The sequence below is a fragment of the Sinocyclocheilus anshuiensis genome, unplaced genomic scaffold (genome assembly GCF_001515605.1).
Source record: "Sinocyclocheilus anshuiensis isolate Anshui unplaced genomic scaffold, SAMN03320099.WGS_v1.1 scaffold1753, whole genome shotgun sequence".
NCBI classification, from domain to species: domain Eukaryota; kingdom Metazoa; phylum Chordata; class Actinopteri; order Cypriniformes; family Cyprinidae; genus Sinocyclocheilus; species Sinocyclocheilus anshuiensis.
In genome coordinates this window covers 2,785-28,159 of record NW_015541398.1, presented here as the reverse complement: position 1 = coordinate 28,159, position 25,375 = coordinate 2,785, and the positions used below count along the sequence as shown (strand labels likewise).

The following is a 25,375-nucleotide window of genomic DNA, read 5'->3' as shown; positions in this document are numbered from 1 at the left end:
TTTGTGTGTTTATTTGTGTGTGTGTGTGTGTGTGTGTGTGTGCTTTTGTAAATTTGGAAGGTGTAGGCAGAAAGAGATCGCAGAGAGACATACTATAGGTTAATTAAATCATTTATATGCACACAGGTGCACATATACAATTCAGTACTTTTTTTTATTCTAAAAATGCTAACTTTTTTATTGTCGGGTAGGGTTTGGGTTAGTCTATAGTAATTATATAGTAATTTGTTTCTGAGGTTAGTTACCACCACAACAAGGCAAGAAAGCATGTTAAGTACTGTGTTTTCTGGAATATGCCACTTTTTATCATCTGAAACATGCTGCAAAATTTTATTCCGAAGCAACTTGTATGATGCGTTTAATAAATTTGCTTATAGATTTGGTGTTTATAATAGCATAAATGTTGTCTGGCACTAATGTTTATAGTGTTTATAATGTTTGTGAACCTTTCATTCACTAATATTTTATATTATTTCTGAGTGTAATTATGGCATGCAACTGTAATAAGAACAAGTGACCAATGCAAATCTTTTTTTCTCTCTCAATGCAATTTTGACCCTGTGCAACTCATTTTTCAGAAAATACGGTATGCGCTTGCAATGTATCGACTTCAAATCTGGCCTGAATGTAATGCATAAGCTGTCATAAAATACACCTTGATTTACAATACAAGAACAAATCTGGAAATGAATGGATGTGTGAGTGTGTTTTGGTGCTGTGATTGTCTCCATGTTCTTGTCTCACGTCTCTTTTATGGATAAGCGGAATATTTGCCTGTTTTACTCTCTCTGTTTCTCCTTGTCTTCCTCCTCCTCCTCCTCCTCCTCCTCCTCTCTTCTCTTTTTTTTCCCTTCCTCCATCATCATCGCACCCTGCCATCCAAAATCAATCCACTCCTCACTCTCAGACCAGCGGGAAGGTGCGTTCTTTTCACTATCTCTCCGCCTACGCAGAGGGTCGGCCGGTGGACGGGAGGCGGCGTGCGTCCCCTGCTGTTGTGTGCCAGTCTCTCTGGAGCTCTGCTCTACCTGAATCTCTCTCATCCTCCCCTTCCACATGCATGCTGCTGCCTCACATTTCGGCTTGGCCTATTTCTTCATGATGCATGTGTCAGAACTGTGGATGTTTTGTTGTTTTCAGACATTTGTAGTTTTGTGTAAAGAGCCCTAAAGCAACTTCAGGGATCTTTTAGGCTGTTTTCACACTTCAACTACTTGGTCTGAACCTGAGATCGATGCATTGGGTTTTTTGGCTTCATCTATGGTGCATTTGTTTAAAAAATGGAAACCAATGTTGAGTTTTTCAGGCATGCTTTTTTGATTTGTTTTGTGTTGTTTTACATGCATACCAATTGCAAATTGCAAAAGCCCAAAAGAAACATCCATCTGGTCCTTGTTTTTAAAACTGCACTTCTAGTTTGAGTTGTTTCACATTATTTAACTGTATATATGTAATATAACTGCAGTCCTGAGCACAGTCACTATAGCAGTGTAAGGACTCTTCATTATACAATTGTGTGTTTGTTCCTTTGGTTTTTACAAAGGTCATTATAGTTAACTAAAACTAAAACCATGAAAAAAAATGTTACATGAAATAAAATAAAGGTTACCTTAAATAAAATATCATTATACCATTATAAATAAATAACTACTAAAAGCGACATAAACACAACAAAATTGTACAATTAAAATGGAAACTGAAAATATAAAAATAAAAACTAACCCAAAATAATAATAAAAACTATAATAGAATCTCAGTGATATAACTGAGATAAAATAACATCACACTTGCATTTATCTACTGGTTTCATCTCAAAAGATGGGAAGCATGTGAAGTGTGAAAACACCCTTTGTGTCACGAGGATTTCTGCCAGTTATTTTGTTTGTCTGAAGTATTTTTATGTACTTGTCTACAGAAGTTTTCTTGTGTGCATGCTCATGTTTTAAGGAGGTGTTTTGTGCAGCGTAGGCTGGTCTTGTTTGTGAAAACAGAGGACAGCAGCATCATTCTTTCTAAATGAACAGGACGATTTGCTGTTGCTCAGAGCTTGAACTCAGAGGTCAAAGAACAAACTGAGGAATCCACCCTTAGCTTAGCGGATCAGACCTGTTTATATACCAGTTCAAATTTCAAAGATGGCAGCAATCCCGTCTGCTCTGCTCTGCTCCATCTTCCGAGGGCTTGTTCTGTGAACTGCCAGAAAGCCTTTTGAGCTCTCAAGTATTTAAGCTGGCTAAAGCAGCTTTCATTGTTTGTCTTGGAATCAGCCATTTGGTGAGGACTTCCGATGTGGAGAACAATACAAACAGACAGAAAATATGATGGCAGAAAGCAAAAGAGCTTTTTCGTCCCAGTGTTGTTTGTTTAAAAGAGTGTCATTATCCTTCCAGAAACCCAGCGCGATTGAACCCGGGCATCTGTTCTTCATATAGGAGGAAGACAATGTCCTCTTCATGTCACATTATCGCAGAAACAAGGTGTTTCAGTTGGACAAGAACAATGCATGACATTGACAAATTAGCTTTTTCCCTTTGAAATGTGGAAGCGTAAGGAAAATAGAAACAACATACTGTCAAACAATGTGGTGTTTCGGGACTCACACAGCAAATGCACTGAAAAATGAGTTTCCAGTTTGTACCAGAAAAAGTTTTACAGCTTAATGCGATGAGAGAACACTAAGAGTTTTTTTTTTTTTTTTTTGATGAATCTCACAAATAAAATGTTCAGGTCATATTTCCCCTTCAAAAGCAAAAGACATTATATTTTGCATTCCATTTTGATCATCATGAATTAATTAATTTATTATTCGTTTGTAATTATATTTTCTTGTTTATATACAACAAAAACGAACCATGTTTTACACTTAAAGTTGTACCTTACATTTTAAATAATGCTGTTATATATTTATTAGATGCATTTCATTACACAGTAATGAAAATGAGATATTTTGGCATGGTTGTGTGCATAATTAATGCAAAAAAACAGTCAATCAATCAATTTGGTTGTATATTATTTATTTATTTGTTTTTTATTTGTATTTTTTAAACTGATTTAGGAAAAAAAATTGCTTTAAAAGTCCAGAAGCCAGTAGACTTATCTGAAGAATCTATAATGTAACATCAAGAACTATATAGCAACGATTCTTGATAAAGAGGTTCTGGTTGGGTTAACATGACCCAGGTTTCTGGCAGTCGTTTCTAGGTCACTCCGATCTCTGTGCTGATCATCTCTTCAGGTCTTCATGTCGTAATGCATAATTCACTTTATGTGGCCTCGGGCGAGATATCTTCAGCGCTGTTGCTCTGCAGTCTCTCTCACTGGCACCTGCAGAGCACAAATGAGACATTTCAACACGAATAATCCCTGTAGTCTTAGATTTGACTTCTCTTGTCTATTATAGAGAACATTCACGCACATCTGCTTAGGAAGGTTTTTTTTTTTTTTTTTGCTACACGTGCCACTATGGAATGAATTGCTAGCCATTATTTCTTACTGGCCTAGAAACTATACTTTGAAATTACATAATTTCCTCCCTGACAATAGAAATACTTCATGGCTTATTTGTGGCAAAGAAAAGCATCATATATGAAATGATCCAATCTCCTCTTCTTTTTGAAGTTGTTTTGTTTATTTATATTTTCATTTTAGAAGTTCTTGAAGAAGAAACCTATATGCATCCTAGATCAATTTTGGATGATACATTTTCCACTTGTTAGAAGATGAGCACTGTATTTGTCACTAATATGACATATATATTTTTGTTTCTTTCTTTGTTTTGTTTTTTTGTTTTTGTAGATGCAACCGTATATCAGTGAGTGTCAGACTATATATGTTGCAGTTTCTAATAAAGCCAGCCAAACTGGCAGTTAAAAAAGATTTATTCTTATTTGGCATGTTCTTCTTGGACCCTGAGTTCATGTTTCTTTTATTTGAGTTGGTTGAATCTGTAAAGCACGGCTTTGATGCTGATTAGAGACTGGTTCTCCAATAATCCACCTCAGACCAGAAGATTTACAGCGAGTTGACACTGCAGAAGACTGTTCAACTGTAGTGTCCATCCCTGACAGCAGAAACATTGTCAAGATCAGAAGTATGCTTGTTGTAGAATCCCTCTCTGATCACAGCTTGTTTCGGAGTGTTATCCAACCGTATTTTTTTCTATTGAGCAGACGAAGCTGAAATTGGTTTCTTTGCACTATTTTGTACGTTTTTGATGCATTTGTTTGGATTCTTTTTTCATTTATTGGTGTTTTAGTCTGTAGGTCATGTATGCTCTGTTGACTATCTATATATGTGTGCTTTTTTGCTTCATGCTTGCACAGCCATTGATGTACTTGGGATTGTTTGTGTGTGTCCATGTGTGTGTATGAAATAAACCTCCCCTTCAAAACATCCTCTTTCTCTCCTTGTGCTCTCTTCAGATTGAATGTGTGCATGCATGTATATGTGTTTGTCTGCATGTCTAACTGCAAGATTCATTGCTCTGTTAACACTCCCAGCAACATTCTCATGAGATCAGTGACTAAAGTCAGCTCAGCCCATTCTCTAATCTCACCACGGCCGCTGGCATCGCTCACATCGCTCACGCCGGTCTGTTTTACTAGCCAGCAGAGACTTCTCAAACTTTCTTAACAACCTCTAACTGAGTGAATCTCTTGCCATCATGTCGTGACCATCCCTCATGTCCATGGGTAACATCATCCTCTCTATGTACAGTGACTAACGTGGATTAATGTGATATCTCTCTTGCACTCTTACACCTGCAGGCATTCCTGCCCGACTAACAAACTTAACTCAATCCCAAAAGTCGAAACTCTGAGCGTAACTCTCAGAGATGATGATCAGTTCAGCAGCCTCTGGCCACGGCCAATACAGATCACACACCATAAGCACAATTTGCTCAGTGTTTACCTGACTTGAATCAATAAATTTTGCAATAAATATTGATTTACTGTACCTGAACCTCAGCAATATGAAAACTCAGCCGAGTTAAAGGTTTTGTGGTTAAAAAAATTATGTGGCATAACCATGTGCTATTTTTGCCTTTACTAGCCACTATCGTTTGTCAGTTCATCATTGAGGGGGTTTTTTTTGCATTGCATTGCATGGCAAAATGTAGCTCCGCCCATTGTGGAATCTCATGGGTTGAAAGACTCATTCTACACATTTGGTTGGTTGTGATTAGTTTTTTCTTGCTGCACACATTATTTCACTTTCAGCGAGGACAGATTTGTCACATTGCATAAGTTTGCAGTATTTTCTTACGCAGTTACGGTAACGCTTTATTTTACGGTGTCCTTGTTACAGTGTAATTATACCTTTAAGTACTGAGTAATATTCATTTATTACATGTACTTACTATATGGTTAGGGTTAGGATGAGGGTTTGGTTTAGGGTTAGTTGCATGTAATTTTGCATAATTTATTGTTATTACTATAGTAAGTACATGTAACATCTGTAACATGGACACCGTAAAAAAAAGTGTTACCAACCTTACCTACTTTAATAATGCAGAAAGCGAAAACTGTATTTATTTTGTGATAGAGCGAGATGAATGATTATTGTTGGTCTTTGGGTGATAGTTAATGCTGTACTTTCCAGAAACTGCATTCAAGTCAAATAAATACTGAGCATTTGTAATCCCTCAGCCGCATACTTTCCTCATTTATCCGCAATCATTTCTTGTGTGAGGAAATGAGCAGGTAATGTTCGGATTTGGAAGAGAGTTGGAGTCTCTTTCTGAAGTGAGACTTGTTTATCCGTGAAATATAGGCAGATGTCTGGCCGCAGAGCTCCCTGTTAAACTCAGCTGCCGTCTGAAAACAATTCCACTTTATATAAGGAGAGACATTATAAAAGATCGGTTTATTAGCGGGCTCTCCATGGACGCTCTCAGAAGGCTGTTTACCCTTGAAGTCTACAGAAAATGCTCCTCGTTATGGGTAGCTCTGGAGATACACAGTGTGTTCGCTGTGAATTCAGTGGACAGGATGGTATGGCTTTGGCTTCACACCAACTAAATATGGTGAGGACATTCTGCTGTCAAATCATGGCATTCTTGATCTAAATTAGATGCATTTCTTTGCAAAAAAAGCTTTACAATGTTACAATGAACATTGTCATGCCAACATGTAAATAAGGCATAGGCAAATAGTTTTTTTACCAGAAAGTATATATATAAAAAATACTTTTGTGAAATTTGTTTAAACATACTAGAATTCTAAATGAATCTGACAGTCTCATTGATGGCTGAAGGCATAATCAAATTATCTATAATATTTAATAAACAAGCATGCAAAGGGTGGTAAATGTTTAAAACTTTATAAGTGACATGCATTTGAATTCTGTGGGAAATTCAGTGAAATCTCAGCTTTCAGAGTCTGAATGTCCATGTTTATATCTATGAAATGATAAAGGAAATGTGCATTGCACTGCTAATCTATCAGTCACGGTGATGAGAAAGTCTAAAGTTCAAATCTGAGACGTGACATTCACCTGTCCGCCGTCACTTTGAGGTCCTGAGCGTCTGTCAGTCCAATATAGTGTGACAGAGAAAAAAGCACTGCACAACTCAGTGCTACTGGACTAAAGCTTAAGAAATTATTTCATGACCACCTTGATTGACGACCCTCTTCTTCTGCATTTTTAGTATGTATTTGTAATTCAAACAGAGTTCATTTAGTGATGTAACAGTGAATAGTTTTCGAGCGCTTTGGCAGAAATTGAATTTAATGAGACAATAAGGGGACTCGACCGTAGAGACAAAAAAAGGCCTTGAGATGTATTTACTGTCAAAACAGACTCTTATATGGTGAATGTTCAGTAAATTAAGGCTCTCAGCTCTGTTCCCTTGATTTAGCTTGGCATTTGTCTGTTCAGATTAATCATTAAGATATAGAGAGAGCTAATTCATATTTCATATCTCTCATATTTACAGTACAATAACTCAAATACAGACCCTAGATGTCATTGGTGTATAGCCAGAGCCATTCCTGAAGCATGTTCTCTGACTTCCAGTATCTGTATTCTGCATATAACATCATCTGCGCTCCTCCAACAGTCCGGCGAGTTCCGCCACGTTTCTCAATCCCACCTACCAATCACGAGGTGATGCCGGGCGGCAGCGTGAACCTCACCTGCGTGGCGGTGGGCGCTCCCATGCCCTATGTGAAGTGGATGAAGGGGGAACAGGAACTCACTAAAGAGGAGGAGATGCCCATTGGCAGAAATGTGCTGGAGCTCACCAACATCCGGCAGTCGGCTAACTACACCTGTGTGGCCATATCTTCCCTGGGTATGATCGACACCACGGCTCAGATCACTGTCAAAGGTAAGAGACGCTTCACCTCAGATATAAGTCACACAGGATCTGCTTAAGGTTTGCACTTGTATGAAAAGTAGTCATGCTTAAATATAATTAAAGATACACTAACGTTCAAAGGTTTGAGATTTTTTTATGTTTTTGAAAGAGGTCTTTTATGCTCACCAAGGCTGCATTTATTTGATAAAAAATATAGGGAAAAAACTGTAATATTGTGAAATATTATTGCAATTTTAAATAAGAGTTTTCCATTTTAATATATTTTAAAATGTAATTTTCAGCATCATTACTCCAGTCTTCAGTGTCACATGATCCTTCAGAAATCATTCTAATATGCCGATGTGCTGCTCAAGAAACATTTATGATTATTCTTAATAATATTAATGTTGTAAACAGTTAATTAAAAAAAAAATTAAATAGCATTTATTTGAAATAGAATTATTTTGTAATTTTATAAATGTCTTTACTGTCACTTTTGATTGATTTAATGCATCCTTGCTGAATAAAAGTACATTTTTCTTAAAAAAAAATATAAAAATAATAATAATAATAATAATAATAATAATAATCATAATAACCCCAAAAATAAAAATTAGTTGTTAATTTGTTGGTTTGGTCAAAACATTAAAGAAAAAAAAAAAACTCAATTTGTTTGTGAATCAGTTATGCATACTACAATTGTACCCACACAAAGGAGAAGTGTATTTTCATTTGCTTTTCAAAATGTAGTAATACAGAAATGTTTATTTTCAAGTAAAGTAGTAATATTCCTAAAAATAGTGAAGTATGCTTGGTTTCATTCATTTAAATGAATAAATTGCTTTTTTTAATCTTTGTCCCCAAGTGATCCATACAGCTAGCGTTGATATCAGTTGTGTACTTAAAGTCAGTGATTATCTGTGATTATCTAGACGGTAATAAACAAAGATTGGAGGCTTGGCCCAGAAACGTTGAGAGTGAAATCTCATCAATAACACACTCATGGGGATTCCCACCGACCCAGACATGCAATCACCTCATCAATGTTTCATCAGAGCTGAAATGTGATGAGGAGATCTCTCTCCTCCTTTATTCCGCCTTGACAGAGCGAACAAAATCTCTGAGCTCCGAATCATCATTAAGGATTGTTTTTAGCACTGTTGCGCAATAATGAATCCATTCGAAACATTTCATTGTCCCAAATTGATCATGTTAAATGCTTGCGTGTGTAGATGACTTGACTACTTAAATTTGTAAGGGAATTGATAGGAGCATAGCAGTGTCCGTTCATGTACTAGAAATCCCTACACGTGAAAGAGCACACTCTCTGAATTACTGTACTGTGAAATCTAGAAAGAGGCTGCACTCTGTGTCATTGTTGTAAATACTGTTGTTCTCACACAACGGTTTAAAGATTTGAACAATAAGATAATTTTAATAATTTATGCATTTAGCAGACACTTCTATCCAAAGCAACTTACAGTGCATTCTGGATATACATTTTGTACCAGTATGTGTGTTTCCTGGGAATCGAACCCACAACCTTTTGCACTGCTAACACAATGCTCTACCACTGAGCCACAGGCTGAACAAGATGATGCTAAAACACAAATAGACTCACACTGAAGGTGTGCTCAGACACCAGAATAGTGTTTCTATTTCCACACTGCTGCTGCTTATTCAAGCTGATCTGTCTGGATTCTGACAGCTGTCCAATCGCATATTGCACAAAAGTTGTTTAGAGTCGATTGCAGAAGCTATTTGATGACAATGCAGGCATTTTTCTGTCCGCCTGTGGAAATAGGGTGAGCTGACTGAACTGATACAGACACAGAATAATCGTAATAGCAGTGTTTAACACAGTAAATTTTGCTACTTTGATGTCAAATGCCAGATCATTAGCATGTATATAACCTGAGAAATGTCACGGATATATTTGCATTCGTTTGGCATACGATAGCATGTCAGAATATGTGCTTTAGTAGCAAAGACACTGAGAAATACATTTCAAACACCTTTTTCATGTTAAGGATGATAAATAAACCAGGACATGTGGCAAAAACACCCCAGATATTTCAAATGCAAGGACTAAAAATGTCTGCGTGGTTTGTTTTTTTGCCTATTATCTAACATCTGAACCAGTGCTATTTTAGTATTATTGCCAAGGTAGACATTTCTAATTTACCTTGTCTTTTTTGAAGTATGTTTAAGTAATTCATTTAATATTCAGATTTAATTTCAGTTACCGAAATAAATGTTTTTAAAAGTTTTAGTTAACACACTGACCTGAACATATATCATGATATTCTGTAAGGCCTGTATGCTTATAGTTTTAATATTGGTTTAGTGTCTTTGCAGACATCACAATAATCTGTAGCTAAAATCACTTAGCTCTGAAAACACTCTTAACTAGACTAAACAGTATAGCACTGTATGATTGACTAGACTAAACAGTATAGCACTGTACGACTGACTATTATTAAAGCGTATTCTTTATTGTGTTATGATGATCTTGCAGTATTACAGCTCTGTTTGTATTGGGATGTGGATTGGATTTTGACAACTTTTATTGTTCAAAAAGTTTTAGTTAACACACTGACCTGAACATATATCATGATATTCTGTAAGGCCTGTATGCTTATAGTTTTAATATTGGTTTAGTGTCTTTGCAGACATCACAATAATCTGTAGCTAAAATCACTTAGCTCTGAAAACACTCTTAACTAGACTAAACAGTATAGCACTGTACGACTGACTATTATTAAAGCGTATTCTTTATTGTGTTATGATCTTGCAGTATTACAGCTCTGTTTGTATTGGGATGTTGATTGGATTTTGACAACTTTTATTGTTCAAACTGAGAAATATTTACAGTTTTAGGAAATTAATTTGAAGTCCTTGAAATAAATTGACAGCACACGCGTTTCTGTTGTGTTTTAGATATAATTGAGTCTCACTGGCTGTTAAAATGAAGTGCACTGAGCTATACTGCCGTCAATTCACAGTAATTAAAGAAATCTCACTGTTCTTTTTTGGATCACTTTAGATGTTCGTGCACATGTATGGTTGCCAATATTATTATTATTATTCACAATCATAATTGTCAGGAAGCTGAGAATGCATTTGTTTCTTTTGCATTCTCAGCTCTGCCCCGCCCTCCAACCTCTCTGATCGTCACGGAAACCACCGCCACCAGTGTAACTCTAACATGGGATTCTGGCAACCCCGAACCCGTATCCTACTATGTGATTCAGTACAGGGCCAAAGTCTCAGACAACGGCTTCCAGGAAGTAGACGGAGTGGCGTCAACACGCTACAGCATCGGTGGCTTGAGCCCGTACTCTGAGTACGAATTCCGCGTCATGGCGGTCAATAACATTGGCCGCGGGCCGCCGAGCGGGACGGTAGAGACCCGGACCAGTGAACAGGCGCCCTCGTCTCCTCCGCTGCGCGTTCAGGCCCGGATGCTGAGCGCCACGACCGTGCTGGTGCAGTGGGAACCTCCAGAGGAGCCCAACGGACAGATACGAGGATATCGAGTGTACTACACGCCCGACATGCACTTCCCGCTCAGCACATGGCAGAAACACAACACAGAGGACAGCAGCCTGACCACTATCTCCGGCCTGGTACCTGACATCACGTACGGCCTGCGCGTGCTGGCCTTCACCTCTGTGGGAGATGGGCCGCCCTCGGACATACTGCAGGTTAAAACACAGCAAGGAGGTGAGATATGTGCCATATAATTTATTGTTTAATGAAAGTGAGCATGTGATATCAATATCCGTGTTATTTTAGTTTTAGTTTTACACTATTACAGTTTATAAATTATTAATTAGCTTTTATTTTTATATTTTTATTTAGAAATTTCATTTCATTTTTAATACTCCATTTAATTTTTAAGTCATTTTGTTATGTGCTTTTGTCATTTTTATTAGTTTTTGTTCTTTTTAAATATTTCTGTTTAGGTTTAATTTAGCAATATCAACTATGTTTTTGATATTGATTTTACCTTCTTATGTATTTTTTGAATGGATTAATAATAATAAATAATAATATATTATGAGTATTTATTTATTTGTTTGTTTGTTTATTTGTTTGCAAAATAATGCTTAAAATCTCTAATTTTATATGCTGACTGGGCATCAATATCAGTGTTATTTTAGCATTATTTATATGCTATTATAGTTTTTATTGAAACAATTAATTCGCTTTTATTTTTATATTTATATTTTATTATTTCATTTTAATTTAATTTTCAGTTCTTTTGTTTCAGAAATTTTGTTATGTGCTTTTATAATTTTTTATTAGTTTTTGTTATTTTTAAATATTACTGTTTAGGTTTAATTTATTTATATTTCAATATGTTTTATATATTTCTATTTTTATTTATTAATAACTTCCACTTAAACTTTTTTCACGTAGTTGCCAAGGTAATATTTCTTAATTTCTTAATTTATTTATTTATTTTGTATTTATTTTAATTTATATTTTATTTAAGCTTTGTTAAGTTAACAAAACATTTTTTTTTTTTTTTACAAAAATAATTCTGGTCGATATGGGCTGAGAAAAGAAGAAAAGATAATTCAGCAACATACCTAAATGAAGATTATTGAAAGACATTACAAAAGTTCGCTTCAAAAGTCAATATAATGGTGTGATTTAAGTGTATAGTAAAACAAACTCCATCTTTGACTGCAGTGCCGGCGCAGCCCACTAATTTTGAAGCAGAGGCAGAGCTCGACACCCGGATAATGCTGTCATGGCTGTGGCCCGTCCAGGATCAGATCACCAAATATGAGCTCACATACTGGGAGGCCGGCACTGACAACAAGGTAAAGGCAGAACACAGCTAAGATCACTGACTCTACAGAATGGTGAATGGCTACAGTAAGTTCACTATGATATTATTAGCACACTGCACATGCTATCTTTGCCGTTTGCAGTACGTATGCAGAATGCAAGTTTTTTTCTATATGCATGGAATACCTGGATGACTTACAGTATACAATGTAAAATACACAACATGAGCTCACTATGCAATCATCTTAAACACATGACTCTGATATCAGCCATACAACTATGTTTTTTTAAATATTGATTTTACCTTCTTTTGTCTTTTTTATGGGCTAACAATAATAATATATAAAATATAAATATTTCATTTATTTATTTTTACCAAAAAATTGCTTATTTTTATATGCTGACTGGGCATCACTGAATTTAACATGCAATGTTGGTTATGTGACAACAATATTTACATATACATTTTATTTATTTTATTTTATTAGCTTATATTTGTATATTTTCAGTTGTGTGCATTTGTCATTTTTTTTTATATATTTCTTTTTAACATTAATTTATATTTATTTCTACTTAAAACTTGTTTAGTTGCCAGGGCAACATTTCTAAATTCCTTTTTAAAAATGTTTAAGTATTTTTTTTTGTTACCTAAAATGTTTATAAGGTTTATAAGTTTTAACAATGACAACACTGCATTTTACAGTGCAGTTTGTTGCATACTGCATACTGTTTCACATAAAAAACAGACACTATAAAGTATATACTATGCAGCATGCAGTTGTACACTAATAATGCATTCTGAACAGCCTGTGTGTGCCTCTCACTCTCTCTTTGTCTTTTATCCATCACAGCACCATGTCATCTTTAATCCTGCTGGTTCATATGCTGTTGAAAGCCTGAAGCCAGACACACTCTACAAGTTTACTCTAGCCGCACGCTCTGAGATGGGACTCGGGGTGTACACACAGCCCATAGAGGCTCGGACGGCCCAGTCCAGTAAGTGTCAACTGTTCACTAACTCAAACTATGACCATCTTAGACTTTGACCATTTCTTAGCAGCTCAGTACTGGCCTAGTCACTCGGCTAAAGATTGTTAATAAGGTACGTTACTTTCCATATTTTTCCATTTTTGTTGTGTTAACCATACTGCACCATATCACTCACTTATGAGACATTTAGTGCAAGTGTTTACAAATAAGATTTGACCATCAAAAGCACAAAAATATCATCTTGAAATATTTACTACATTGGTACACAGCATGCATGATTATTTTTAGCTCAAGAGGTGAAAACAGTGAAATGCTATAAAAGTGTAGATTAAAGTATGTCACCTTAAATGTACTAAATTGTTATTTATCTTGTCTTATCGCCATACAAAAGACCCTGTGTTTTCCAGAGCAGAGCAGCACTGGCGTTTGTTTCATATGCAGAATTTCAGCTGCATCACACCGGCTTTTGAGTGTCAAAGTCTCAGAAAGTCCTGGTTTGTGGTTCAGAGTCCATGTAGAGCTGCAGTGATCGTGGAGTGCGACACACGCTGATTGTTTGTGTTCTCGGTGGCGTCAGGATGACGCAGTCAGTACGGCTTAATCTCTGTCCCCATCTTCCTCCGGCTCCAGAGATATGGTCCAAAGCTGAGATATTTATAATAGCTCCTCCGAGAGATCTCCTGCTATTCAAAGCTATTTGTTAGACGTGTCAGCTTCGAGAGGTTTGATCTAAGCCACGGCTTGGTTCCCATAGAAACACTGGCTTTTTCTTTACGTCCCCGAGTCCGTCTTTTTTGTCCTAGCGTCTCTGAGTCACAGTCCTCAAAGACCTGAGACACCAAAATCCCTCTGTCTCTGTAATTCTGTGCCAGATCCTAGTGAGCTGCCTCACTGCCTACATAAGCAGTTACCTTATTAAGGGAGCATGTTAACCCAACTTTAATGGGTGACTCATTTAATACACTTCACACAGAACACAGGAAGTTTTTGAATGTTCATAGTGAAGTTAAGTCACATTTATTTGCATAGCACTTTACACAATACAGACTGATTCAAAGCAGCTTCACATTAATAGACAGGTTTAACAGGAAAATAACAGGTTTAATGTTGTAAGAGGCATCATTAATGAAACAAATTCAATTTCAGCTATAAAGCAGCTGTACAGAAGATAATACAGTCATTATTCAGCTTAATTCAGTGAGTGCAGTTAAATCAATAATATTACTGAATATTGATTGTCTTTTAAACCCCGTTCGTCATGTTTCAAAAGGGAAAAAAATGTTCCTATGACTCCTTTACTTGATGTTTTTGTTTAAAAAGCAGCAAAAGAGCAGCATGAACATTTTAAAGTCAGCATGAAACAAATTGTGATAATTTCTTCCCTGTTGTGACTTAAATAAGAGTGAAATGGCTTCTCAATCTAGAGAGCAGCATGAACATTTTAAAGTCAGCATGAAACAAATTGTGATCATTTCTTCCCTGTTGTGACTTAAATAAGAGTGAAATGGCTTCTCAATCTAGAAAAAAAATGTAGGGCGGGTCTTGATTTTGTCCATCTGGAATTGATTGGATCATTGCCGTTTGCTAATTGCTGCGATCACACATGAATTAAAAAAAAAATTTGATGTGCATATATAAATTAGTAAACACTGCAATATCACATTAAAAAATAAGAACTGTCCATTTTGATTTCATGGTTACTTAAAAAAAAAAAGACATGAAAAAAAAAAAGCATTTTTTAAAAGAATAAAATATCCTGTAATATCCTGTCTAGGTCGGCAGCTCACTATGCTTGACCTTTCACACCTCTTTATAGCTTTCTCTCACCGTTAATATAGCTTTCCTCTCACTTCATTCTCTCTCATTACCATCTGCTCCGTTTCTTGCTGTCTTTAATATTTTTTATTCATCGCTTTTTTCTTGCTGTCTTGTTTTTTTCTCCTCAGTGACCAGTGTCTCTCTCCTCTCTGTTTAGTTTCTTCACTTTTCTCTTTTCCTGTTGTATTTCACTCACATTTTCCTCTGCTGCAGCTGACAAATAAACTTGCTCTCTTTCTGTTTCCTCACTTCATTCTCTCTCATAATAACCATGTGCTCATTTTCTCAATTCCCTGTATTTATTCTTTCTCTCACTATTTTTTTTTCTTCTCAACTCCCACTTGAATTTCAGAATTTCAGTGTCTCTGTGTCTCCCTGTTTAATCTTGTTTTCTCACCCATTGCTCCCACCTTTTCCCACACTTTGTCTTTTCTCTCTTCATTTCCTCTCCTGGTTTTCTCAGTCCACAGGTGTAGACCATCTTATTCACACTCACGGATATGTTTCTTGTTCTTCTGTGTGGAGTCAAACCTCTTATTTTACCTATTTTTTTCCTCGGAAGCCATTTTCCGCCTGCTCTGCTGAACAAAACACAGGAGCGATACGGTTATCACATTTTCATAGTGCTGCCGCATACGTACTCCATCACTGATATCGTTCAGAAAGGCCAATATGTTATGTCTGCTGCTTTTTCAGTCTGAATCAAGTATTCCAGAGAGCCGTGTAATAATCCTACTGTATATTGTTTTAGTTTGCCATGTTCTCAGGACGGGATAGACAGGAGCGGTGGGATTTTCTGTGAACTCAAGTGATTTTAAAAGTAAATCGATAGAGCATCTCAGACACTAGACAGGCCATCAATCACATCAATTACATGTCTAGCCAAAGTGTCAGACAGAATGTATCTGTTATCTCTGTCATACTTACACAGATACAGAGTAGAAGTGAGCCATCAATCTCTGCTTTCACCTCAAAACACAATATTTAGACTACAGTATGTGCAGACTTTTTTTTTAAATAAAATAATGCAGTATTCACGCTTATAAAGAAAGGTTCCAAAAAGTGTTTTATAGCTTGACACCGAAGCGGAAACTTTTAAAGTTGTATTGGTGTGTAAAGCAGCGATTCTCATCTACGAGGACTTAAACAGGTTCCAGATTTTATTGACGTTAGAACAAATCAAAATAGATGAATTGTGATACATTTTTTTCAGTTTAAAGAAAAAAATCAAAATAATGTGTGCAAGTCTTGTGTATCAAGATTTGTGTATCACTGCTTTAAAGACCCCAGTAGGGCTTCACTTTTCATCTTCTAACAGACATACACTACTGTTCAGAAGTTTGGGGTTGGTGAGAAGTTTTTGAAAGAAGTCTCTTCTGCTCACCATTATATGATTAAAAATACAGTAAAAACTGTAAAATCGTGAAATATTATTACAACGGTTTTCTATTGTAATACATTTTTAAAATGTAATTTATTTCTGTGATCAAAGCTGAATTTTCAGCATCATTACTCCAGTCTTCAGTGTCACATGATCTTCAGAAATCATTCTAATATGCTGATTTGCTGCTCATGAAACATTTCTTATTGTTTAAAACATTTGTGCTGCTTCGGATTTTTGTGGAAACCATAACACATTTTGTCAAGATTCTTTGATGAATAGAAATAGACTTTTTGTGTAACACTGTAAAATTTTTACTTTCACTTTTGATCCATTTAATGCATTCTTGCTGAATGAAATTAGTACTTTCTTTCCAAAAAAAAAAAATCTTATTGACCCCAAACTTTTGAGCAGTATCCTTTAAATCAAAGCATCAAGTCTATTTAGAATCCTCCAGAATGGTGCACAGATACTAACTTCTATGTGTGTTTGCCTGTATTTGCCAGCTCAAGAACCCTGGGTTCTTCAATCCTTGAACTCAAGTTCTGCAAAGAACCTTTATGTTCTTTGCTAGCCGGTTGCATAAACTTGCATACAAGTTAGTCATAACTTTAAATCAGTTACATGAAAAGATAGACTATTTGAATCTGAAAAATAAGACAATTACCCCATGGCAAACTGCTGGTTAGTCAGACTGGATCTTAAGACATACAGATGCTAAGTTTATGCAACTGGTCCCAGCTCATGTGTTCCTGCACCCCTTTCCAGCCCCGTCCGCCCCCCCACAGGAAGTGCACCTGATCAGCCTCAGCTCCACCAGCATCAAGGTGAGTTGGGCGGCTCCTCCAGCCGCCAGCCGCCACGGCAACATCGTCAGGTACTCTCTGGCCTATCAGGCGGTGTCAGGCGAGGACCAGCAGCGTCACGAGGTCAAGGACATCCCCGCGGATGTGTCCAGCTACGTGCTGGAGGGGCTGGAGAAGTGGACGGAGTACGTGGTGTGGGTCAAAGCGCACACAGACGTGGGGCCCGGCCCAGAGAGCAGCAGCACCCGCGTCAGAACCAAAGAGGACGGTAATGCTCGGCTCACTGGTGCTCCAGATCTACTCTCCGCACCTTCTAACTAGCACCACTGAGTCTCCAAACTCACCAGCACTAACTCCTCGTTCCGGGTTTCCTGGCTGAACGGCATGAATCAACGCCTCCCTGTGCGATTCTCTCTCTTTCTTCTATTACGCTGGAGTTTACGCCTGCTGTTCCTCACTCTTCTGTTATTAATGTGCGGCTCTGGTGCACCAGACAGAGGAAGCGAGAGAGCAGGAGCTGGGCTCTCTGTCTCTATAGTGGAGTGAAAGTTCAGGACAGCGCTGAGGTTTTGTTCTGTGAGTCAGTCTTCGCTGTGCGATGAAAAGACTCAGAATGAGTGGGCGAACTGAGAGTTTCGGTGGGGTTCACACGGTACATTGAGACGCTCGCACACAGAAACACAGACCTTTATTTAGAGAAGCCTCTTATAGATGTTGCTAAAACAATTATTACTATTACTGTTAGCCATAGTTAATATGAAATGGGTAGAAAAATCCCACAGACTTACACAACTGTTCAAAAGGTTGTGTTTATTTGATCAAAATACAGTAAAAAAAATATATATAGTAAAATTATTACAATTTAAAATAACTGTTTTCTATTTTCATATATTGTAAAATGTAATTTATTTCTGAGATCAAAGCTGTATTTTCAGCATCATTACTCCAGTCTTCAGTGTCACATGATCTTCAGAAATCATTCTAATATGCTGATTTGCTGCTCAACAAACATTTCTGATTATTATAATGTTGAAAACAGTTGTGATGCTTCATATTTTTGTGGAAACCGTGATATATTTTCTTTAGGATACTTTGATGAATAGAAAGTTCAAAAGAACAGCATCTATCTGAAATCATTCTGTCACATTATAAATGTCTTTACTGCCTCTTTTGATCAATTTAATGCATCCTTTTTAAATAAAAGTGTTAATTTCTTAGAGCACACACACACTAAAAACACCCAGGACACACTAGCAAAAAAGGTTTGACATTGTTTAATCATTCTGATTGAAGAACATAAGTGACTCTTAAAAAGTAGCATTTTAAAGAGTCATTTCTGTTCTGAATAAGGAATAATGAGATTCATTGTTTTTAATTAGCATGACTAGTTTTGTAAGTCATGCTGTGCCACATTATTAAGGTGAATATATAAGTGAGTTAATATCATACGTGTCTAGGAAGGATTAAAATAATCAATGAGTGTTTATTCTGTTACAAATAAAATGGGTTACAAATGGCTTAAATAATACAGAAAAGCAGCACTGTTAAGGGAGATAGAAACTGCCACTGCAGGCAGCACTGATAGCAACCACTCAAAAAAAAAAAACACTTGCCTCCAGGAAAAAGAGACATACAGAGAGAGAAGAGATGGGATATCAGAATTTGATTGACAGGCTTAACAGAAAAGGGACATGTACTTCCGGCATTCACCTGTCAATCAAACCGCTGAGCCCAGAGGAGACAGAAACATGCAGAAACGAGCCCCACATATGCACAAACACACACACACACACATGCACATACACTCAGAGTATGATGTAACTACATTTTTACATTTCATGAAGGAAAAGTGAGTGGTGTTTGCTCATGCAAAACTCACAGCTAAGATGCTAGGATGTTGTGGGCATTACTAAGCGGCTGTCAGGGTGTTCAGGGAAGTTGCTAAGTGGATACTCACTGGCCCAAATCTAATCTCTGTGATATTCTGCTATCTAAATATGAGTCCAGTTTCTCCTTCAATGTACACTACCATTCTTTTTTTGAAAGAAATTATTACTTTATTCAACAAGGATGCATTAAATTGATCAAACGTGACAGTACTTTACATAGTTGCAAAAATATTTTTTGTAAAAATGCTTTTTATTCACACAAATAATTCTAAATGTTTCAATATGAAGCAGCACGACTGTTTTCAACGTTGATAATAATCAGAAATGTTTCTTGAGCAGCAAATCAGCATATTAGAATGATTTCTGAAGGATCATGTGACACTGAAGACTGGAGTAATGATGCTGAAAATTCAGCTTTGATCACAGGAATAAATTACATTTTACAATATATTCAAATAGAAAACACTTATTTAAAATTGCAATAATATTTCATAATATTACTGATTTCACTGTATTTTTGATCAAATAAATGCAGTCTTGGTGAGCAGAAGAGACTTAAAAAACATTAAAAAATCTTACCGACCCCAAACTTTAGAACAGTGTAGTTGTGTACTCTGGTGTTGATATACACTTGCTAGAGTGTTCTGGGTGGTTGTTTCTGTGCTATTCTGGTCTCTAGATATAGCTTGAATCTTTCCTGCAATGTAAGTCTGTGGAATGTTTTACCGTCTGCAGAGCAAAAATGGTAAGACTGATTGCTTAAAACAGTAATAGTACATCTTATGTAAGCCTGTATTGAGTCAAGCATGAGCAATAGTGGTAGTGATGCTAAGCTTAGCAAGGAACAAAACTCTGAACGAAAGATTCATGCAGGCCTGGGGCCTGTTTTAAAGTTGATGCACTTAACTTTATATGCGTTGTTCAGTTTCATTTCAGGTTCTTTTGGAGGGTTATTAATCAGACCAAAATGAGATAAACCAAGCTATTGAGTGTTCTCTTGCATATTCTGGCGAGAATAATGCACTGCAGTGGCTGATAAGGCTTTAACGGCGCTGACTGAAAGTGAAAAGGCGAGGCTGCAGGTGCAGCCATTGATAAATTAGCTGTGTTTTTTATCTGAAAACTTTTCCATCGGTTCTTCTTACCTTTTCCGCCCATTCAGAGAAGCTCGCTGACATCCATATTCATCAAGCAGAACTGCTGCGACGAGATCGTTCGTTAGTGAATCCCAGACAGTACAGAGTGTTTTTTTACATTTCTCAACCTTGTGTATTCTCATAAATCAAAGCACACACTTTGGTTTGAGGCGTTCTGAGCTTGATAGTTTATTCACCGCAGTTATGAATGTTTTTTACGCAGGAAAGCAAAGTGCCGGGCTGCTGGGTGAATGAGTAGTTGGAGCAAGGTCACGGCACACAGGATCTGAATGCATGCTGTATTCTCACAGAAATGTATTGTACTGCCTTATAAAAACAGCCCATGTGTTGTGCTGCATATTAGTAGCTTGTGATTAGATGCGGTCTGTGATGCGTAAAGCAGGTCTCAGTAGACCACGTCCTGTTTTCACACTTCCTGCATGAGGCTGGTGATCTGTGATCTTTATGATATTATGGATCCGTCGGTCTTCCCGCCAGCATGTGTGTAATTTCCCTGCAATATTGCCTTCGTGCCTGGAACTGTGGGTAATGTGCTTTAAGAGCTGGAGTGGCATGAAGTGGCTGTGAGCAGCGAGCATAGTGTGAACCCATCCCGTCCGGTTCGTCTCTCTGCAAGCGTTTCCATGGAGACGAGAAAAAGTGAAAGTTGAGCAAGTGTGAGACGGCGGAGTCAGACGTCAGGATTGAGCGGAAGCAGATGGAAGATTTGAGGAGCAAAGTCTGCGCTTTCATCCCTCAAAGGAATGTTATGCGTTCAATATGAGTTAAGCACTATCGACAGCACTTGTGGCATAACATCAATTGACACAGAAAATAAATTTGACTTCTCAAAGGTTTTGTATTGTTTTGAAATTCTGATTAATGCACTCTCATTAAAAAGCTGTCACTGTGGCAGAACCCTAAGGTACAAAAGCTGAAATGCACATCTTTGTACTTTATTTACCCCTATGAGTACCTTAAAAATACATATTAGTACTTTAAAAGCACATGATAGTATCCAAAGTGTACATGTTAGTTACCTTTTTAAAGTGACCGTTTGTATCTTTTTTTCTGAGAGTGTGTTACACTTACAAAGTTAGTACACAGTTCTAGGACATAAATATTAAAATTAGAACTGCATAATTATTAAAAAATAATAGTCTACATAAGTGGTTCTCAACCAGGGGGCCCCAAAAAGGCCTTAAAATTGTTTAAAATAACAAGGTTTAAAATAAGCTAAAACTGATAAAGATATGAGCTGAAATTACATGTGTGTGTGTGTATATATATATTCTTTTTTTACTTTTTTTTTATTTATTTTTTTGTATGTATGAGGGAATTTTAAAAGTGTGATTTGTTAACCTGGTAAAGTCATGGAAATGGATACAAAAAAAAAACATTGATCTTAAGTCATTTACATTTAAAAAAAAATTTTTAAATAATATGGATTGGATGGCGATTGGGATGTAATATGGATGAAAACTGCTATTTGTCAGTAAAAAATAATAAAAACTACAAAAGGCATGTTTATTCATTGGTAAAAAGTGTAAACAATGAAGAACATTGAGTTGTTGTGATTATGAAATTGAATGATGATGCTTATTTAGAATAATTATATTTATTAGAAAGATAATTCTTTTAATATATTTCTGCTCTGTAAATAAAAAGTTTGAAAATTATCAGCCCTAATTAAAATACACAGAGTTTCAAAAGAGTAATGAGAGGAATTGAACATAAATGCTAGTGTGATAGAGTCGATTACTCACCTGGTCTGTGTACAGTCAGATGCAATTTTTCAACAATGTCAAGAATACGTAAGGCCAGTAAACCAGCGAACTTTCACATGAAACGTGCAAGACTGAATTATTCATTTAGCTTTCAACTCCCTGTAATGTTGGCCTAGTTTACTCCATTGTAAGTTCAAATCTTTTCCCCAAATTTGTGTCTGTGGTAATTGACATTATGCTGCAAAGGGTGTCGATTGAGCTGAACTTGTATTAAACTTGCACAAACATGCTGTTAAAATTGACCGTGTCGATGCTTTCGTTCCAGCTCGGGTCACACATCTGCAGAAGTGCACTATAGTTTTGTTTATCTGTTTTCAGGCATTGACTTTTTTCTCGTCTGAAGGTCAAGGCTGAATTCCAGCCAGCGCCAAGCACATTTATACAGTTTTATGACTCCAATTAAGAGCAGCCTGTTTTGCTGACGTTCAGCACTCGAGTCTCCATAGATCTTCTGCGCTCTGAGCTGTTACTTCTGGGATGGGAGAGGCTGTTCTCTATCTGGTTATTAATCTCTTAATGCTGTGCTTTTTAACCTTCACTCCTGTCTTCCCTCCCTTCACTGCCTCCTCTATTGACTGTCATTAACATCTACTGAACTGCTGCTCTTTTGCACTCATGTCAGCCCAAACTCCAGGGGGAGCTGAGCTGGCCGGGAGCGTTATGTGGGTCTGGTGAAACCTGTCTCCCAGGCTCTCAATGCAACACATTTGTATTTGTGAAATGTATGTCAAAAGGATAGTTCACCCTTATGTAATTTTAAACCTGAATGACATATATATTTACACTGATTTTTTCCATGCAATTAAAGTTTATGGTGACCACCAAGCTCTAAAAAGGCACAAAAATGTTAATTATTATTTTTATTTATTGTTATTATTTTTAATGAACAAAAAGCTGTTTTTTCAGTCTAAATTATTTCATGAGAGCTTTCATGATGCATTTATTTTTGGAGTGTGAATATTCTTCAAAACAAAGAAAGAAAGTCATACAGATTTGGTGCGACATGAAGGTCTTACGGCTGAATGCTCATTTTTGGGTGAACTATCCCTTTAATTTTTGCAGGCTTTTGTGTATTTGAGAAATGTAATGTCTAAAGTGAATTATAGAGGGTAGATAACTGCATACCTACTTTATTATTATTATTAATATTTCATTTTATTTTTACATTTTTTATTTTATTTTACATATTATTTTTATTGTTATTATATAGATTGTATTGTTTTATTGATTTACCCTTGTCCCAGAGATAGACTTTTAATATTAATATATGAAAAATTTATTGTAAAATATAATTGTAAATATTATTAAATTAATAGAAGAATATATTTTTATATTATTATTAAAATACCATAAATATTTTATTTTTATATGTCAACATAAATAGATTTTATTTTTTTATTTGTCCCAAGCTCAGGCTTTTAATATTAATATTTGAAAACTGAAGAAATTGCCAAAATAGACTTTTTTTAAACAAATATACATCATTTTTTATCATATGTTAACTTATTTTTACAGAGAGCAGATTTTTAGCAGTACTAAAAGTTGTTCAAATGTGTTGGCTGCAGCCTGGGAGCAGGTTTGTACCTTTAAATGACCTGTGTGTGTTGTGAGTGTGTGATTGAGCTCTAAACGTTTCTTCTCTCCCTCCCATAGTGCCTGGCGCCCCTCCACGCAGGGTTGAGGTGGACAATGTGAACTCCACGGCCCTGCGGGTGTCCTGGAAGCCTCCTCTGCAGCAGAAGCAGCACGGACAGATCCGCGGCTACCAGGTGGTTTACTCACGGCTGGAGAACGGAGAGCCACGCGGACAGCCCATCATACTGGACGTGGCCTTGCCCGAGGCACAGGTACTCAAATAGAAAATAGAAAATGTGAAACCAAGTCACATTGTATATGGATCCCCAAATTTATTTCGGTCCTCATACACAATTGTTCATAATAAATATACATAATTTTGCATATTAACCTAAAAAGGTGTAGGCTGAAGTTTATTTTACCTACACTTGTTCCCTTTTTTCATTCTAATAGGTAAGACTTTACATTAATAATTCATTAACTATTAATGAGCAATACATTTGTTACAGTATCTATTAATCTGTGTTAAAATTAGTTAATGCAATTACAACTACTCATTGTTAGTTCATATTGGCTCAACTTTTTGATTTTAATAATGTATTACAAATTTTTAAATCAACATTAAGATTGATAAATTCTTTAGTTAATGCAGTTAACTAATGTTAACAAATGAACCTTATTGTAAACTGAAGTGTTACCTTCATCTACTAAGTTTAATCTATTCAAAAGATACAAATAAAAATCAAAACAGTCTGTCGTTTTAGACTGTCATATATAACTGAAAAATACACTTTTCATACATTAATACTACTGTTTCAAGTATTACATATACAAATTATTAATTGTTTTTGATTAATATATTTGTTTATCACCTTATATTAAAATTGTTTTATTAATTTGCAAAGTGAACTACACATTCTTCATTTTTGTCACAGTTTTCCCACATTTTGACCTCTTTGATAGATATACATCTTTTTGATATATTTGTCCTTTCTCAATATAAAGTTCCTATTGACTCATTCCAACTGAATACATTTGTGCTGTATACATTTTAAATTGATGCATTTCAACCACCAACCACATTTTACTGCATGCAGTTTGATACATAAAATATTACTGAATACATAAAATGTTAGTAGTCATCTCAATCCGACCAAAATCAGACAAAATTGAAGTCAGAGAACAAGTGGGAAGAGTTTTATTCATAAGAGTGTAATTCCAGCTTGCAGAGGAATGATCTGAACTCACAGAGTGTTATTCAAATGAAGTTAATATTAATATATATGTATTTGAGAGCAATGGTTTTTGATGAAATGGATCAGGAGCTGTAGTGGTGCTGTAATCCTTGCTGAGTATTAATGGGAGAGAGCAGCCGGCCGTGGAGAGCTGCTGCAGGATTGTTATTCAGCGTTTAGCCTGCAGGAGCACGCCGACTCTCTGACTACTTTAGTGTGTGTGTGTGACAAGGAATTACACCGCATGCATGACTTGCAGCATGCGTGATGCTAAGAGACCTGTGCCTCATAAATGTCAGAACTCAAGGAACAGAACGAGATGCGTGTCAAACTGCAGAAAAGTTCAGACGCGTCCTCGAAGGATCTGCCTCGTTCCCGTTGGCTGCCCTCGGTGATGCGTTCGTCTCTGCTCTTTTTCTCTGAAGGGTGGAGAACCTCGTCTGCTGTTCACACACACTTATTTTGGGTTTTCTTTCTCCCTCGCAGCAGATAAACTCACACCTCTTTTTCTATTCGTCAGCTGCATTCCTGTCTTATCTGTGTGGAGACGAGGAGTCTTGAGCAAGATTCTTGCATCTCTGCACATTTGTTATTATTGTCAGATACACACGTTCACTCATGCAAACTTAAAGTCATTAGTCGTCATACATGGACA

The 25,375-nt window shown here is 36.4% G+C and overlaps 1 protein-coding gene across 1 annotated transcript in view; it reads left to right on the top strand.

The window, feature by feature from the left end:
• LOC107690820 (receptor-type tyrosine-protein phosphatase F-like) overlaps nucleotides 1–23,757 on the top strand; it is a gene marked incomplete at its 3' end in the record, with an annotated part of 148,432 nt that extends 124,675 nt beyond the window's left edge. The window contains exons 8-14 of the mRNA XM_016489240.1: nucleotides 908–919; nucleotides 7,061–7,330; nucleotides 10,445–11,026; nucleotides 12,002–12,135; nucleotides 12,955–13,099; nucleotides 17,061–17,366; nucleotides 23,564–23,757. Coding sequence (XP_016344726.1) covers nucleotides 908–919; nucleotides 7,061–7,330; nucleotides 10,445–11,026; nucleotides 12,002–12,135; nucleotides 12,955–13,099; nucleotides 17,061–17,366; nucleotides 23,564–23,757 — 1,643 coding nt within the window. The remainder of the gene's footprint in view (nucleotides 1–907; nucleotides 920–7,060; nucleotides 7,331–10,444; nucleotides 11,027–12,001; nucleotides 12,136–12,954; nucleotides 13,100–17,060; nucleotides 17,367–23,563) is intronic.
• Between the last annotated feature and the right edge of the window lie 1,618 nt (nucleotides 23,758–25,375).